The sequence below is a fragment of the Perca fluviatilis genome, chromosome 4, assembly GCF_010015445.1.
Source record: "Perca fluviatilis chromosome 4, GENO_Pfluv_1.0, whole genome shotgun sequence".
Lineage (NCBI taxonomy): Eukaryota > Metazoa > Chordata > Actinopteri > Perciformes > Percidae > Perca > Perca fluviatilis.
In genome coordinates, this window is record NC_053115.1 from 32,135,145 (window position 1) to 32,152,903 (window position 17,759).

The 17,759-nt window shown below is 43.4% G+C and overlaps 1 protein-coding gene and 1 long non-coding RNA gene across 12 annotated transcripts in view; both read right to left on the reverse strand.

The window, feature by feature from the left end:
* Positions 1–17,759, reverse strand: part of ptprt (protein tyrosine phosphatase receptor type T) — a 452,792-nt gene that overhangs the window by 320,727 nt on the left and 114,306 nt on the right. For all 11 annotated transcript variants that reach the window (XM_039797954.1, XM_039797952.1, XM_039797953.1 and 8 more), the window contains exons 6-7: positions 17,531–17,646; positions 13,555–13,729 (exon numbers count right to left, since the gene is read on the reverse strand). In XM_039797954.1, coding sequence (XP_039653888.1) covers positions 13,555–13,729; positions 17,531–17,646 — 291 coding nt within the window. The remainder of the gene's footprint in view (positions 1–13,554; positions 13,730–17,530; positions 17,647–17,759) is intronic.
* Positions 10,449–11,566, reverse strand: LOC120557533. Its single transcript, XR_005638979.1, has 3 exons — positions 11,518–11,566; positions 10,636–10,758; positions 10,449–10,512 (listed from the first exon to the last, which is right to left on the reverse strand). It is a non-coding gene; the product is annotated as an uncharacterized LOC120557533 (long non-coding RNA).

A 17,759-nucleotide genomic window follows, 5' to 3' on the forward strand; every position in this document is an offset into this window, starting at 1 on the left:
CCCCTCCACACCCACCCCTTTGGCCTAGTGTGCTCTGGTACCAAAAATGTTCGAACACGGTGTTTGTTATAGACAATCCATGACTAGCACAGAAGTCCAACAACAAACACCACTCTGGTTTAGATCAGGGAGGCCGTTCCTCCAAATCACGCCTCTCCATGTGTCTCCATCATTGCCCACGTGCGCGTTTATGTCCCCCAGCAGAACTATGGAGTCCCCCACTGGAGCCCCATACAGGACTCCACTCAAGGTCTCCAAGAAGGCCCGAATACTATGAACTCCTGTTTGGTGCATATGTACAAACAACAGTCAGAGTTTTCCCCCCCACCACCCGCAAGCGTAGGGAGGCGACCCTCTCGTCCACCGGGGTAAACTCCAACGTAGCGGCGCTCAGCCGGGGGCTTGTGAGTATCCCCACACCTGCCCGGCGCCTCACACCTTGGGCAACTCCGGAGAAGAAAAGAGTCCAACCCCTATCCAGGAGTATGGTTCCAGAACCGAGACTGTGCGTAGAGGTAAGCCCCACCAGATCTAACCGGTAGCGCTCCACCTCCCGCACCAGTTCCGGCTCCTTCCCCCACAGAGAGGTGACGTTCCACGTCCCCAGAGCCAGCGTCTGCTGCCAGGGTCTGGTCCGTCAAGGCCCCTGACCTTCACTGCCACCCATGTGGCAGCGCACCCGACCCCAGCGGTTCCTCCCACAGGTGGTGGGCCCATGGGCTGGAGAGATGGGGGCCACATAGCTTTTTCGGGCTGTGCCCGGCCGGGCTCCGTGGTAAACCCGGCCACCAGACGCTCGCTGACGAGCCCGCCATATGGGCCTGGCTCCAAACGGGGGCCCCGGGCTTCCTCCGGGCAGGGTCACTCCATCTCTACCTCGATTACTCATAGGGCTTTTTGACGTTAACCGTGACTTTCTAAAAACGTGTGTGACATCTCATTTTAGAATAAAGCTCCTCAGTTGGAAGTCTTGGAAATATACTTTTAAACCTGTTCTTTTTATAAATTGGAGGTTGTGTCCACACCCAGTGGGAGTTCAGAGCGTCAGTTGGCTTCCACAGATCTGGCACATAAGGCTGAGCTGTTCACTCTCCTATTGATTTCCTTATCAGCGAAAAGACACATAGAATATGCTGGGAAGGAGCTTTTGGCAACAAAAAGCTCTATGGACAGACACACACACACACACACACACACGGAAAAACACACACATTCACAGACACTTATAAGCTGTGGTGGCCCTTCTGGGTCTAATTCTTGGACTACAATCAGCTTTATGACCACCCAGGGAGACTTAGAAAGATGTAGCATTATTTCTGGGGAATTCACACACACACACACTGCATGGTGTCCACAGGACACTGGCTGACAGGGACTCTCCTGGATCTCTGCTACGCACCACTGAGTCTTATCTCTGACAGACAGAACACACACACACACTCACACACACACACACACACACACACACAAAATGCAGATACACAGCCCCAATACAGCTTACAATCATACTCCTCGAGACAAAGACATGTCAGCATGCAAGCTTGCTCACTCTCTGACACACACACATACACACACACACTCACACACACAGGCACAGCCGGGGGTATGGTTGAGACCTTGTTGCCCTGGGGCTTTTACTGCATCTGTTCGACAAGAACCATACAAATGAGAAACGCACAGGAGCAGAGAAAAAATTCTGTGTGTGTGTGTGTGAGTTTGTGTGTGTGTTGACGTATGTGTATGAGCATGCGGATGACAAATGTCAGTGCATCATTTTCTGACTTTTTCAAACCAAAATATAGTTTCTCAACTTCTTTTAAGACAACTTTTCCCTGTGTTTTCTATTATTCCCTCTTTTATTTTCTCCGTGTAAAGATACGTCATGTCTGAGGCAAGGAAGGAAGGGGGCTGCGTTCACAACAAATCACTGCCGCTGCACATTTTCTTTAACATATACAGTATTAACTTTAAGGGAAGTGTGAAGCAGAGGCGTGAATACGAGGAGAATGAGCATGTGAGGAGATGAGACGGAGGGGACACTTAATGATCGAAAGATGAGAGTAGAGTAGAGGTGTGAAGTCGATCATTGTGTTTAATATGTCTTCCTTTCTGCCTTTTGATTTCCATTGCCTCTTTCCTGCGGTCTTTCTGATCTCTCAGACAAAGGCGTCCGGAAATTGTTCTGATCACAAAGAAATCATTGAAAACAACTAACAAAGATAATTGTGGTAATCCATGCATTGTAGTGTTTGTGGTAATCTTTCCGATTTCATCACAGCCTTAAATTGTTAGCTGTCATTGTCTGTGAAAGCCCCATTTCCATACACTTTTATTTATTAAGTTATTGTTTCTTTCTCTTGAAAGTTTATCATAAAGGTTGACGGATCTTAAAACTCTATCTATAGTTTTATTACCAAAAAATAGAAATAGAAATTGTCTTACTTCTATGTTGTGCCAGGATATCTTCAATTTGCTGTGTTATTTGTCGTAGTGTGAAAATTGAAAATTATTATGATTGAAAGAGTATGGGCCTGGGATATAGTATGTTATGTATTTACTGTATATAGTATAGTATGGGATTAGTTACTTTACAGAGTAAGGTGTTGGTATGATGTTGAGGTTTTCATAGCAGCAATGCAAACAATTACAATCCAGGAACACAGAAAAAGGCATTGCTTTTCACAGAGGTTGCCCAATTTTTCTACAAACAACAACGTGTGCCATTGGAATCATTTGAAGGAAGACATCATCCGTTCAGCCGGCCAGCAGTGTTGTTTCACAGATTAACGTGCATGCATGCATGAGCACGTGGGACAACGACTCACACACACACACACACACACACACACACACACACACACCGACATGCACAGCGCACAGAGAGGGCACTGTAACATCCCCAGATTGCCCTGGTCACACCTGGCTGAACAACATACTAATTAACCCCGATTTCACTTAGCAGCCCGGGTGAACACACTAATACACACACACACACACACACACACACACACACACACACACACACACACACACACACACACACACACACACACACACACACACACACACACACACACACACAAACAGATTAGTTTGGACACACAATAACCGTGACACCTCACACATGAAAACACAAATGAAAATTCATGCAGAAACACACACCCAGAGAAAAACTTAAGCTCCATGCAGACGATCCCAACCACACACAAATGAATAGAATTAAAAAAAAACTCAAAACTACACAAATGTACAGTATCTCACAAAAGTGAGTACATCTCACATTTTAGTAAATATTTCATTATATCTTTTAATGGGACAACACTGAAGAAATTACACTTTGCTACAATGTAAAGTATTAAGTGTACAGAGATTGGCATGGGGTACTTTCCATAAAATCATCTCTCAATGCAAATCAAACCAGCTATTAGGCTAACCGACATAAAACCATGCCAATCTGTAGGTATGGTGAAAGGTATGTGATGATGTGGGGCTATTTTAATTCCAAAGGCCAAGGGAACTTTATCAGGATGCATAGTATCCTGGATCCATGAAATAACTAGCCTTTCGAAATCAAAATCTGCCTGCCTCTATGGGAATTTAACATAGCGGTGGACTGACTTTTGTTGCCAGCGGTTTAGACATTAAGTGTTGAGTTATTTTGAGGGGACAGCACATTTACACTGTTATACAAGCTGTACACTTAATACTTTACATTGTAGCAAAGTGTAATTTCTTCAGTGTTGTCCCATTAAAAGATATAATGAAATATTTACTAAAATGTGAGGGGTGTACTCACTTTTGTGAGATACTGTACGTATGAAGGACAATAATACAAATATAGCGACACACACAGGGCTCATGAGTGCTCATGGATGTGCATGTGTAATATTGCAGTTCTCTCTTGTTCACTGTTTTGGTATTGGTAATTCCCCTGGCACAATGCATGGCTGACAGCACCTGGGCTTCAGACACACACACACACACACACACACACACACACACACACACACACACACAGGAGGATGAAAACGGACACACATTCACACCAAAAGACACATTCTGCAGGGTAACACACACACACACACATTTGAACATTCTCAGGAGTGCAGTCTGTGTGCTCTACTAACAGATGGTAATGACAGTTTCAGTCCCTGGACTATGATCTAATCAAAACAACACACACACACACATATTTCAGTCTCCCTCAAGATTAAAACATCCTTCACACCAAATAAGGTTAACAGCATAATTCATTCCAAATATGCATTGAGAACATAATTTAGGCCGACGTTCCTCTACATTTAAATGCATTTCAGTAATGCAATTTAAATTCCATTATAAAACAAACACAGTTCAATCCCCCATTGTGCCACATGAGGATATGTTATATGTTTAATAGAAAACAATTATCTTAAGGTAGAGATATGTTTTGGTCAAAATGTATCTCAGACATCCAATTTATACTTCACTGTAAGCATTTTTATTGTTAAAAAGGACAATTTACAGCTTCTAATAATAAATTGTCGTAAAATGTCTGTGGGCATGTTGTACTTTAACTTCAAAACCATTCCTCTGTGCTTCTACCGCTGTCCCCAAGGTATACATTTTGGGTCGAGGTGCAACACAGCATGTTGTCAAAAGACAACCCACGGAGAATGTCAAGCAACCAAGCATAAACTCAGCTTTACAGTGACTGAGCACATGGGGCTTGTGTGTCTTGGTCAAGGACACCTAAAGAGAGAATACAAAAGGTCTTGAGAGGTATTTTTTTCCTGCTGGTTAGGTGATGTGTATAAGGATACGAAATACAAGTTGAGAGCATGCTCTGTTAACGGTGCGTTCCATTTGAACTGGAAAAGTCGGATTTTCAGAGTTCCAAGTCGGAATTTTCAACTGGAACTCCCCCTGAAGTCGGATTTCCGACTCGGAAAGTCGAAGAACCTCACAGTACACAGAGCAAAGCCAACCTCAAAATCCGACATGGCTGCCCCGTGCATCAACAGTAGTGAAAGCTGAAGGAACTACACTTTCTTAGCACTTCTGTCATATTTGTGTCCCACTAAATCGGTCGTATACTGTTGAGTAAAATAAAGTTGTAAAAGTGCTGATTCTAATAACCATGTATGTTTTATGTTTTAAGTAATAAATTGTATGCTGCAACCGGGTTATGAAAATAGGAATGAATCTATATGACTGTTAATGTCAGGACTGATCTGGTCACAATCACCACCTTTTGTCTCTGTAAACAATAGGTAAAGACAGACCCTTCCTCTCCCCCTTCTCTTCCTGTCTCTTGCAGATAAATTAGATTAAAACCAACTATTATCATATAAAGAGAAACCTTCTGCTTCCTTCAGTCTCCAACCTCCTGGTGCCTTAGTCTGGGTTAGGACAATAGAATGTTAATTCCTGTAAACTTGTAAAGACTTGACATCTGCATGATAGAACCTACTGATCTGTGGGTAAAAATGTCAGGTCAGAGTTTAGGGCATGTCCTTCCTAATTGGACAGCGAAGAAACCAACGAGATATGTCCAACCTGTCACCATGCCAACAAAGAGCCTATGAGGAAGGCTCTTACTCACGAAGGAGAAAAGTAACCGCCTCTGGGATTGGAGGAATAAAGCAGGGGGGCGACAGAGGTTCGGGGCGAAATAGATGTGGAAACTTGAGGGTTAAGCAACCATTTTCAAGGCCCGCTGCAGCGTAATTCTCTGTATTTTGACTTATCATTTTTATTAATAAATCTTTGTGTTAACCCTTCATTTGGACCCCAGCCTCTCCTTCTTCAGAGATTCTGAAACACGTAAAATCTCTACAATACACAGTCCTGTCCAACTTCTATCTGTGGATATGTTGCTGCGCTGTTTGTATGCACAAAACACAGTGTAATGTGTTGTTATCAATTGCTAACAATGGCTAACCTGGCTAGAGCTAACACCAATTGTTGTATTGGAAAACAGCCAACTCAGGTGTCATGTCATTCCCAGCTCTGGCTTCCGGCTTCTGATGTAAATGCAACGCAGTATAACACTGTAGCATACAGCTAAGCGAAAGTGGCCAGTGCCACTATGGTGAGCAATATGAGGCTAAGTGCTATCACATTGCTAACACTTTAGCATAGCTGTCTTTGTGCCAGTACTTAAGCATACACTGTTTTGGCTAATAGGAGGCTCAATGGCAGTACGTTATCATGCTTCCGTATGTTGAGTGATAACTGATAGTGCTAACACCATCTGCTGGCTCAGTAACATTGTAGCATGCATTGTGTAGAGTAATATAAGGCTCAGTGCTAACGCATTAGCATACTATTGTGAGTCAAGCCTTCGAGCATACACTGTCAGTTGGCACAATTCTTAACATTGATGTATTATAAGAACTGGATAGGGAGCCGCTGCTTTGTTTCCAGTGGCCACTCACAGTATTGCTCACAGTAAATCCCCCTGCAGCCCAAAAAGCATTTTCCCCATAGGCCACCATTGTAAAACAGACATCTGTAAAACTGTTGACAGGACACCTCGAACCGCAAACAAGGTTGATTATGACTCTTTCTATTATGAATTTTTAATCCTTGGACTAAAAGTAAAACTTTCCTTGAGCTGATAAAAGCGATTTAAAAACCTGCCCCAATGTAAAGTCTAATAGGGGATTATCACGCTTCCGGGTTTCATGGGCGGGATTTGTCAACTTTGTGCATGTCCACTTCCGGGCAGTTCAACAATGGCTGAAACGAAGGCTAGATGTCACTGCTCTGTTCCACTTTGTAAATCGAACAAACAACGCCAACCCTACTTAAGTTTCCATGGATTCCCGACTGAATTGAGTCTAAGGAAGAAGTGGATTAAAGCGGTTCGCCGGGATGAGGGGCCAAACTTTAAAATAAAACAAGGTAGCACGTTTGTTTGTAGCCGGCACTTTAGTGAATCAGACTACACTAACGCTACAGGTAGTGCTAGCAGGCTAGCGTTAGCTGACGTGGCTAACTTTACCAACCGAGGTCGCATCAAGCGTCTGCAAATCGGTTCTGTGCCCTCCCGTTTCCAGTGGAACAACTGGGGACTGCCAAGAAGGGAGTCTGCTTATAAAAGAGCATCAACTCGCGCAGGCCATGACGTTTGTCCAGCCCTTCCTCTGGAGCAGCCCTACCATGTGAGGAAGAGGCGATGGAGGAGGTCGCAGCTTCGGTGGTGATGACAGAACATGATTACGGTTCTGCTCCTAAACCAGGTATGTCTGTTTTTGCGGTGTTCTGAAATGTTGGACTACCTCCTCATGATGACCTACCAGCTTCATCACAAGTACAAACATTGCATTTTATATCTTACTTGATTAAACGTAAAGGTGAATATTGAGCTATAAAAAGCTATTTCATGTAGCTTTAGAGGTCCAAAAAACTTCCAATATGCAAGTCACAGACAAAATCTGGGTCAGATGTTTTAATTTTTTCTCTCCTCTCATACAGGTGCACTGGATGCTGCTGCTGCACAAATACAGCAACTGGAAGACAAAATCAAGGAGCTGACAACAGAGCTGTCACGCAGCTGAAAGTGGGTGAAGTGCATTTTCACCGGATTTTGTGTCGGACAGACAAGGACATCCTTTTTACACAAAATTCACGTCAAGATATGTTTTTGTCACTTTTGGGAAGAGCAATTCAACCATCTGCCTCCATGGTGGTTTATTGGTCGAAAGCTCAGAAAAAGGGACAAACATTTGAACCCATTTCTCCCAGTCCAACGCGAGGGCTGTAACTGGTTGATGAGTTTTTCTTTCTGCTGCAGAGTTGCTGCAGGCCTGCAAGAGAAGGTGCTGGCTGACATGTTTCAGGTCAGTGTGTCCACTGTCTCCCGTGTTGTTATAACGTGGGCCAACTACCTTTACCTGCTCCTTGGCTCCCTTCCCATCTGGATGAGTAAACAGCAAGTCAAGAACACCATGCCAAGCAAATTTGTGTGTACAGTCCAGATGTTCGGGTAATCATCGACCGCACCGATGTGCGATGCCGCAATCCATCATCCCTCACTCTCCAGTCTGAGGTTTTCTCATCGTATATAAAACACGACAACCTTGAAGGGATTAATTGGGATTGCCCCATGTAGTGCTGTGACTTTGTGTCAATGTCTCTTCACGGCTCCATCTCTGACCGCGGAGCGAACGAACAAAGTGGACTGCTGGACTTACTGGAGCCAGGAGATGGCTGCATGGCAGACAAGGGTTTCACCATCGAGAAGCTGCTAGCTGACCGTGGGGCACTGCTGATTATACCACCCTTCAAGATGACAGGTAGGCATGAAAGGAATGAACATTTCAAATTAAAACTGTGACCAAAATGATAATCATTAAGGTGTGCAGACAAATGTTTAAAAAAGTACTGAGGCACTCACTGAAATAATAGAAATGAACTTATTTCATCTCTAACCACAGCGCAGTTCACACAAAAAGGATGCTCTAAAAACACAAGCACGCCCGACTCCACGAATCCTCGTGGAAAGAGCAATACGCAGCGAGTCAAGGAATATCGCATCTGGGAAACACACTCTCCCTCTAACCTTGTCTGGGACAGTCAACCAGCTGTGGACCGTCTGCTGTGTGATGACCAACTTCCAGGGACCACTTGATTTAAAAGGCTACATCCCTGTTGAATAGTGTTTCCCCGATCACATGCATTCAACTGTATACTGAATACAGTGTATATATTGAATGAGATGTATATAATGAATGAGAAGTCATTCATCTATAATCAATTGTAAAGGTCAGTCCATCCTGAAAGTATTCAAATAATGTAAATATGTAAATAATGTACTCAGAAAAAGGGAATTAATAAAATCTTTTATTCATTCATTTCCTTTATTCATTCAGTTCATTTCACTTTCTGCTGAAGATACACATTCATATATGTACCAAAGAAGTACAGGTCCACCTTCTTTTCATCTCTTTTATCATTTCATCATCCCTCCAGACCCTTTCGACTGTTAAGTCTCCCTCAGTATCTGTTATAAAATCGCACCAACTCAATCCAGTTACTGCCAGTTGGCCTTGAACCTGCCAGTGGTATTTATGATTCTGCTTCAGTTTTGCCTGACCATTCACAATTTTATATATGTCCTGCCTCAGAAATGCTGGAGATGTCCGGGCACCTAACTTCAGCAAGCCCAAAAACGGAATGGCACTAGGGTCATATACCACCCGGCCTAGCCCCGATGTGAGGGTATCGAGCGTGGATAACAAATCCACAGCGTGAGACATTTACATTGAAATGTTTTGAATATTGTTCCAGCACCTGTGGCTCGGCGTTCAAGGGCTCCTTTTCATGGCGGGAGTCTGGTGTACTCCCTTAAGTATCCGCCCTGCCAGGGTCTGACCAGAAGACGGCCCTTTCACATGGCTAACCTCATAGAACCTACTAGCTGTCACTCTAGGCTTGCGTAAAGCTTGCCATAATGGGCACTCAGACTGCTCACGTGTCTGCTCCTCTCTCTCAGCTGCCATCTCGTGTGTCACAGTTAAGCTGTCCAAATGGAGAAACTGTTGGGAGTTTGGGTCAACGTTTGGAAAAGTAGTGGGAAATGTTGACCCCTCTAAAGGCAGTTTAGGGAATGTTGGTGCACCTGGGTGTTGGACATAATTTCCGCGTTTGACCACAGGAGGACACTGGTAGGACAGGGGTGAACCTCGCGGCACAGGTCCGAACCTGGAGTCGACCATGGAGAGTTGAGACAAGCCATGCAGCACTGAGGATATTAGTGTTGCGCGCTGAGGTTTTTCAGTCCTTCCCCAAGAGACAAGACTTGCGGGTCTGGGAGGGATCCTGAAATGTAAAATTAAAAACAGTAAGTGTTAAATTATCCACACATCTCTTGTCTTTCTGGAGAATTGCTCACTGCTGTTACACTACTGTGTGTTATATTTGCTACATAATTATGTGTATAAAAGTGGCAAGATACAATTATGTATTATACGGCAGCCAACAGTATGATATTAGTTACAGTAACATTACCTGTGTATGCTTGATAGAGTGTTGATTTGCATACACTCCTGGCAGATGGCTTTGGTCTCCTAACAACCAAGTCCTGAACCGGCTCTGCATGGATCCCCTGGGAATGATATTAACAAGTAGCCATGATTGTAATAGTATCTTGCTTGTAATGGTGTAAACACTATGCTCGCGGTAGCCACACAGAGTGGCACCGCTTCCAATTCACTCCCATGTTAACCAATGTAGCCAGACGTACAGCTGCGCTGCACCGCTTTGAATAGACTTCCAGTCTATTTTTCAGCTGCCCCGTGTGCCACGCTTCGCTCCGCGAATAGTGTGTCCCAGGCGTAACGTTTGGGATACACTGCTCGTGGAGTTAAGGGTGGCACTTGGGGCAGCTCACGCCACGGCTGAAAAATAGACTGGAATTCTATTCAATGCGGTGCAGCTCCACGGCTACCAATGTTACCTTTGTCCCGTTCGATGCCATGTTTGCAGAGAGCTTGTGCAGGCCACAGGTGGTGGTACAGCTCTCACCTGCGGAACAAGAGATAGAAAAGCAAACCGGGATGTGCTTGTTAACAATCAAAGGTAGACCTCTAGAACCAGTGTCACTCCAATCAACCTGCCCATGTTAACATCCCAGACCACAGCCCTCACCTGCAACATGCTGTAATGGGCACTCTGGAACAACAAGGCCACTAGATGGTTGCACAGAACCTTGCCTGCTGTACAGCTGCATGAGGTTTCTTGAAGTTCGGCTGCATCAGCTTGGAAAACAATCTACATTAAAGACAACACTAATAATGTTAGTTGCTAAAGTTAAACTAAAATGAAAATCTTGTTGCAAATGATACAGAAATGTAAGAAAGAGCATTACAATTAACCAAAAATCCTAGGAAATCTGCAACCGCAGTCTAGGAAATCTGCAACCGCAGTAGAGTAGTTAACCCCTTACACCATTAACTTGCTGGATTCAACAAAAAGGATATTAAAGAATTTAAATGCAAAGTTACATTATCATGATATATATTGATATTTGCATACCGTACGTATGTCACAAATCACATGGCTGTTGACTGACTTGATGTAAACAGGCAACAGTGGAAGGGGTTACATTTCTTGCCATTATGCCTTAGCTTCTTAAAATAACCTTCAAATAATGGGGCTGTTCTCGCTTCTTCATCGACCTGTAACACCTAGACCTGACAGCCACCGCCCTGTCAATGATGTTGGACACTGGTGGACAAAATAATTAATGCATATACTGTGGATTTTTCATTCTAGCAAAAGGGACACTCCTATGCTGACGTTAGCTAGCTGACACTGACAGAGGCTAACGTTCTTCCTATCAGAATACAAATTAAAAGGGTGAATTGACTCAGCCTCATTTAAAGGTGAATAATCTTACTTTACTTGGATTTAACGTAGGTTAAACACATTATAACCATACGAACATCTGAGCTGACGCCAAACTGACGTTAGCATAAGCTAACCTACCTAGCTAATGTTATGTTAGCTAGCTAGCTAGTAGCCACTCACCTTCGTAGTCGTAGATGAAGTTCTCGAAAAGAAACTGTATCCCTTGTCCACATTGGAGCAGGGTGGTTAGGATGGAGTGTTGTTCAGTTAGTCGTTATACGTCAGAAAAAGTTATTTTGGGTAAAATTTACCAGGGATGCAGTATAAGTTAACTTATAATCGTCCATCATAGGTTCGCCAGAGTGATGAGTGATCCACCGGAAGTGGCAGTGCACAAAGATCACTGAATGCGGAAGTACTACGTATCAGCGTGATAATGGCCTATTGTCGGCGAGAGAACTCGTGGGTGGGGCCAGCAGGAAAAAGACTATATACTGCGCATATTCTGTGGGCAGCATACCCAGAAAGTAAACCCGGATGCTAGAAACTTTTTTTGTTGTTTTGCGCCAGCGGAGCAATTCTTCTTGGATTGAATATGCGCCATCCCTGGGTATGGTATCCAATTATTATAACAAATCCATAATTCCTACCCCTTAGCTTACACAGTCTTGAGTGATAGCAAGCTCGCGCTAACGTTTTAGCAAACACTACGTTGACCGATGTTGACTATTAACTATCTAATTACGGATCTCATGCTAACAACTTATCAGGAGACCATCATCAAGTCCATGAGCTGATGGTGAAGTGAGGCGTGGATAAAGAAAGATTATTCAAAGCACACTGAGTGCAACAGAAAGACAGGAGACAGGTAAAGGGATGTAATTATGTCTGACAACAACAGAAAGCTGCAATGTTATAATTCCATCAAAGGCCTTAGAACTGCATTATCCTCCTCAGTACGTCAATCTCTTTCTCAGCAGGACAGCACTGTAGTTCCGGTTGTTTACATGAACCATGGGACGGAGAGTGGGATGGTAAATCCCAGAGATTCCTTAATGTGTTTTGCCCTGTATTGAGTGTGAGGGCAGAGCAAAGTAGGTTGCATTAGAGGATTTGAATGTCCTCCACGAGGGGATATGTCAAGCAGCACAGGCAAAATAGAAGAGGGACAGAGAAAACAAGAGGTGACGAGGGGCGAAAGAAGAGCAATGAAGAAAAGGAAAGAAAGGACAGGCAGGAAGGAGAGAGGAGGAGCAATTGTAATTAATATAATTGCTGCTTTTGAAGAGTAGTCAAGTTACTGTATATTTTAACCACTTGAACCCAAACAATCCCATTAATATTTTGCTTAAGTAGTTTCCAAGTGGGATAAAAAAAATTAAATAAAAAATGCCATCAGTGTTTGGCAACATCATGTATTCTCTGCTTGTTCCTGCACTTCAGTAAAACTGTAGAGTGCTTACTATGTGAAATAGTAATTACATCACATAAAGAAAATTGATCGCTTGGGTATGTTATACATATTTCTGTTTACAGTTTTGGCATCTTTGGAAACGTTGGGAGTCTGTAGTAGGATTTAAAATAGAGTTATTTGGGTTTGAACACATGGGAAAATAAAATAACGGACCGGCCCAAAAGGGTTTATGGGGGTGTAAGAGGTAACAGAACTCCTTTGTAGATATCCCTCCCTGTATTCCTGCTGAACTACTGCTGCACTGGGGAAAATTGGAACCATCTAAACATATTCTTTTAGATAAAAAAAACAATGCTTTTATTTATTTTAAGTCAACAAACACTGTGTTGCCATCTACCCCAAACTTTGACAAAGGAAGGGGACATGAGACACAGAAGGAGGAAGAAAATGAATTGAAAGACTGACGGAGAGAGAAAGAAACGGAGTGAAAGAGGGCTCATTGGGAGTTCCAGTCAATACTCTGAAGTCTGTTCAGTATTCTGTCCTCCGCATTCTCACAGCGCTAATGGGCAACAGCCAAACACACACACACACACACACACACACACAACCCAGGCGCAATTCTCACTTTCTCTACATTAAAGAAGCTGTCCCACTTTACTGCATCCACACTGATTAGACGTGTCAAGCGCTGCCTTTCTTTCACCCATTTAAATTCATCACAAATCCTCTGGTTTTAAGGGGCTGGAAATTGACCTCCTACTCGTAGTTTACGTGAAAGAAGATGAACAGCATGAACATACCTTTAACGATGAGGTCGGCGTAGTTGGACACCCCTGAGCCGCCGTCGGATCGGATGACACAGCGGTAGCGACTGGTGCTGCGTTGCGACGTGTCGCCCACGCTGACGGTTGCAGAGAAACGCCGGTGGTTCACCACCCTGGTCACCATCAGTGCCGTGTCCTTACCGTTCCACTGCTGCATACCGAGAAACATAAGACCAGTCAATTATTGGCAAAAGCCTTTGTAGCTTGTTCTCACCGATGCTAGTCTGGATCAACGGAAGTACATTTCCTAGGATAGAGCCTAGTAGAGAGAAAATCCCGCACACTGACCATTACGCAAGCAATAATTTATTAGAAAAATACAACGTTTCGGTCTCAGACCTTCATCAGGTAAATTCCTAGGATAGAGCCTGACATCATGCACCCCTCACCTTCCTCTCTCTGTGTGTTTTGCCGTTCCTAAAATCCCTTCAATACGGGAAACAACAACAAACTACTCGCTGAAAATGGCACGTTTTGAAGGAAGCTTGGACCATTCAACAAGGCAGGCCTGCTTGGTTCTTTTGGGCAATGATTGTAAAGATTTACAAAGAATATGTTTACGCCATTTACTCTGTAACTGGGACGTTTTGGGACTGATTGGCGGGATTGCCGTGGACGAAGTACACACATACATGTAATATTGTAGGTTATGTTTTCTTTTGCTGGGTGCAAATGTTCCACCAAAACAAGTTCCTTCCAGAGACTATTCTGCAGAGCCACCGACTCTGCGTCCGGAGCTTAGCGCCACCCCAAGACGATTGTGATTGGTTTAAAGAAATGCAAACAGCGTTTTTCTTCTCCTATCCTAGAATGTATCTGTGGTGTAGCCAAACCTTACTCCACAGCGCTGTGGTGATAGAGCTGGCAATGCGAGACTACACCGATGCCGAATTGGCTTTTGAAACACAACCTCTGCATACAGAGGTCATGATGATTGCGCTCTTCTTACAGTAATGGAAAATAATGAAAAAGATGCAGACATTGGATGGGACATTTTCGGCCTTTATTTAGACAGGACAGCTGAAGACATGAAAGGGGAAAGAGAGGGGGGAATGACATGTAGCAAAGGGCCGCAGGTCAGAGTCGAACTTGAGCCTGCTACGTCGAGGAGTAAACCTCTATATATGGGCACCCGCTCTACCAAGTGAGCTGTCCGGGCGCCCGTCCAAATGCAATTTTAACTTAAAAAGATTGTGCAGAGAAATAAAGATCTGGTCACAAATGGAAAAGTTTAATGATGAATAACATTACGTTATATACATATAATCCATGACATCACTTTAAAGGTTTCTGAAGAGATGTTGCGAAGCCTGAAATTTGGTTTACAGTTTGTCGCTATTTGAAATTTACTTGAGCCAGAAAATCTCATTTAGAAAAAATAGGTTAGCAAAGTGGGGTTTACTGCTTGCTTGTCCCAGCTGAATGTGATAGGCTGAGACGTCTGTGAGTCAACTGACCACCTCTTTGAGCCCAATATTGTGAGACATGCATTACAAGAAGTGAAATTAATTCTTGAGTCTCTAACTTATTTTGGGGGGGGTGGATACAGAAATTCTTAGAATAAAGGCTCTTGATGCTCATTTCACTGCCACAGATATGTCCAAGTTTTCTTGGTATCATCTAGCTGTCATTTGCGGAACTGCAGGGTGCTTAAGGCACTTTCACATTGGGTTCAATATTCGGCCACGTTGCCATCATGTAAGGCCAAATCTGGTGTATCTGATTAGAAAATTAGAAATAATTCATATTAGAAATGAATTGTTGAGAAAAGGCAAGTGTAACCTTAGCCAAGGACTGCTGCCCCCACAGTTTCTGAAGTATTTTTTTAGCCTATCAATTTACAGGGATTCCAAGAAGCATGCATCGACAGTAGCACAGTAATGACCCCATATTGAAATCAAAGACCTGGCAGGAACCAAAAGCAATTTGAACAGAGCAAATCAGACATGAAACCAAAAACCGTACCGCTTTGCATACGATCCCCACATCTCCAGATCCAATTGTTTTTTTTACCATTGTAGTATTACAATTTGGAGAAATGTGTTTTTTTCCAACATACCTCCAGTGAGGAGGGTCACTGCTCACTTTACTATACACAGCAGCGTTTTCATTCAGTGAAAACGTGCAAGCTTGCCAGTGCACATGTAAACTAGGACGTATATATGCATGGATGCACACAGCACACACACACACACACTCATACATCCCTTGTACAGAGATGGAGTCATCGGTGCAGAGCGGAACAAGGACTTTTAATCAGTCCTGCTGGGAAGGCTGGGGATGTTTGTCACAGTGTACTTACTTTTTTTATTCTTATTTTCTATAGAAAATGGTCAAAATAAATCATAACTGCATTTGGTACACTGGCCTATTATCCAATTTAAATTATTTATTGCAGGATATTTAATATAGTATTAGATGGATCAATAGATTGTTGTTTCTGATTTAATGGCAGGAGTCTGTCAAAACCATATAACAGGATAGCTCGCGTAGAGTTTAATCACTGTTTTCGAAATCACTGCCTAAGGGATAATCAACGTCAGGTAACCATTACAAGAACACTTCTGCTCAACTTTCAGTAGTGAAACATACCTAACAATTGGTTAAACTTACTACATAAAATGTAGGAAATGGTCGACAAACACAGTAGTAAGTGGCCATGGTATGAGAGCCATAATAAACACAGAAGTGTTCTGATATAGAAAATAATGGACTCTGTAGTGCAGTTTACCTTTTGGCATTCTCCATATAAGCCCATACTTAGACATATCTGGACAACTTTCAGTGTATTATCACTCAAAAATGTTGTGAATCTACAACATTGTAATTAACACATTTATAAATTAATTACTAAATTATAAATAACTAATTTCCATTAGATTCACCTGTACAAGTACTACGTACGAGCCCTTTCTATAGATGTACATACATGTATTGTTTGGGGGTGGCAGTAGCTCAGTCCGTATAGGGAGTTGGGTTGCTAGTTCAAGTCCCCATACTGACCAAAGTACGGAGTGTGGACTGGTAGCTGGAGAGGTGCTAGTTCACCTCCTGGGCACCGCCAAGGTGCTCTTGAGCAAGGCACAGAACCCACAACAAATGCTCGGGGCGCCTGTCCAGCAGTTGCAGCCCCCTTACTCTGACATCTCTCCATTTGTGCATTTATAGGTGTATAGGTGTATAGCATAGGTGTATAGCATGTGTGTGTGTGTATTTCAGGCCTGTGTGTTCTAACAAACAGAGTGAAAAACATTGTAATTTCCCCACTGGGGATCGATAAAAAGTATAAATTATTTAACAAAACTCACCACAGTATGCCACCGAAACACATATTTACTTGTCAGTTTGTAGCAAACCAGGGGAAACAGACCAGCCAATCCGGCACAGGGGGCGGCTCCATGGGCTCAGATTGGGAGAAGCGGTAGAGGGATAGAGTCTATCTGCCTGTTCAAGTGCTGCAGCCACATGGCACATGGCGCTGGTCACACCTGCAGCCCATCAGGTAATCAGGGGAAGGCATTAAGAGAGCCAGCCCAAGGCCGCATGGGAAGGAATGAGGAACTAAGGACCAGAGAGGCAACGCTGCAGGAGTTTGGTTGTTCAGTAAGGAGATTGGCTGGGAAAAAAGGACTGACCTCTCGCTCCGCTTTAAACCCCCACAGGACAGCACCGCATGAAGGCTGACAGACCCCGGACAGGGAAGAATCTTAAGTAAAAGTTTGTTCCACTACCCTTTTCCTGACCTAAGTTATTAAAGAACACTTTATGTTAAAGCCAACTGTCTCTGAGTTACCTATTTTCATTGTGAATCAGGCTTCCAAGTCCCCTGGGTTGCCACAAGGTGTAACAGTTTTATAATGTGTGGAAATTTACGTAATTCTGACTTTCTACAAGTTCCGCATGTACACTTCCTGCTGATATCGTTCATGCAGACCAATACGAAGGTACTAACCTGTAGCCAGAGTTTATCGTGCTGAGACCATTTCCCTCCGGCAGTGCACTGGAACGTAGCATTCTGACCCACGTTCACCTCCACATTCTGCAGACGCAGGAAGTGAGGCGCTTTACCTGAAACACACACCGTAAACAGACACTGTGTAACCATTCAGGTCAATTTTCTGTACAACTAAAAAACATAGAAAAGGCACCAATCCATTTTATTTAATTTTTTTATGCGAATT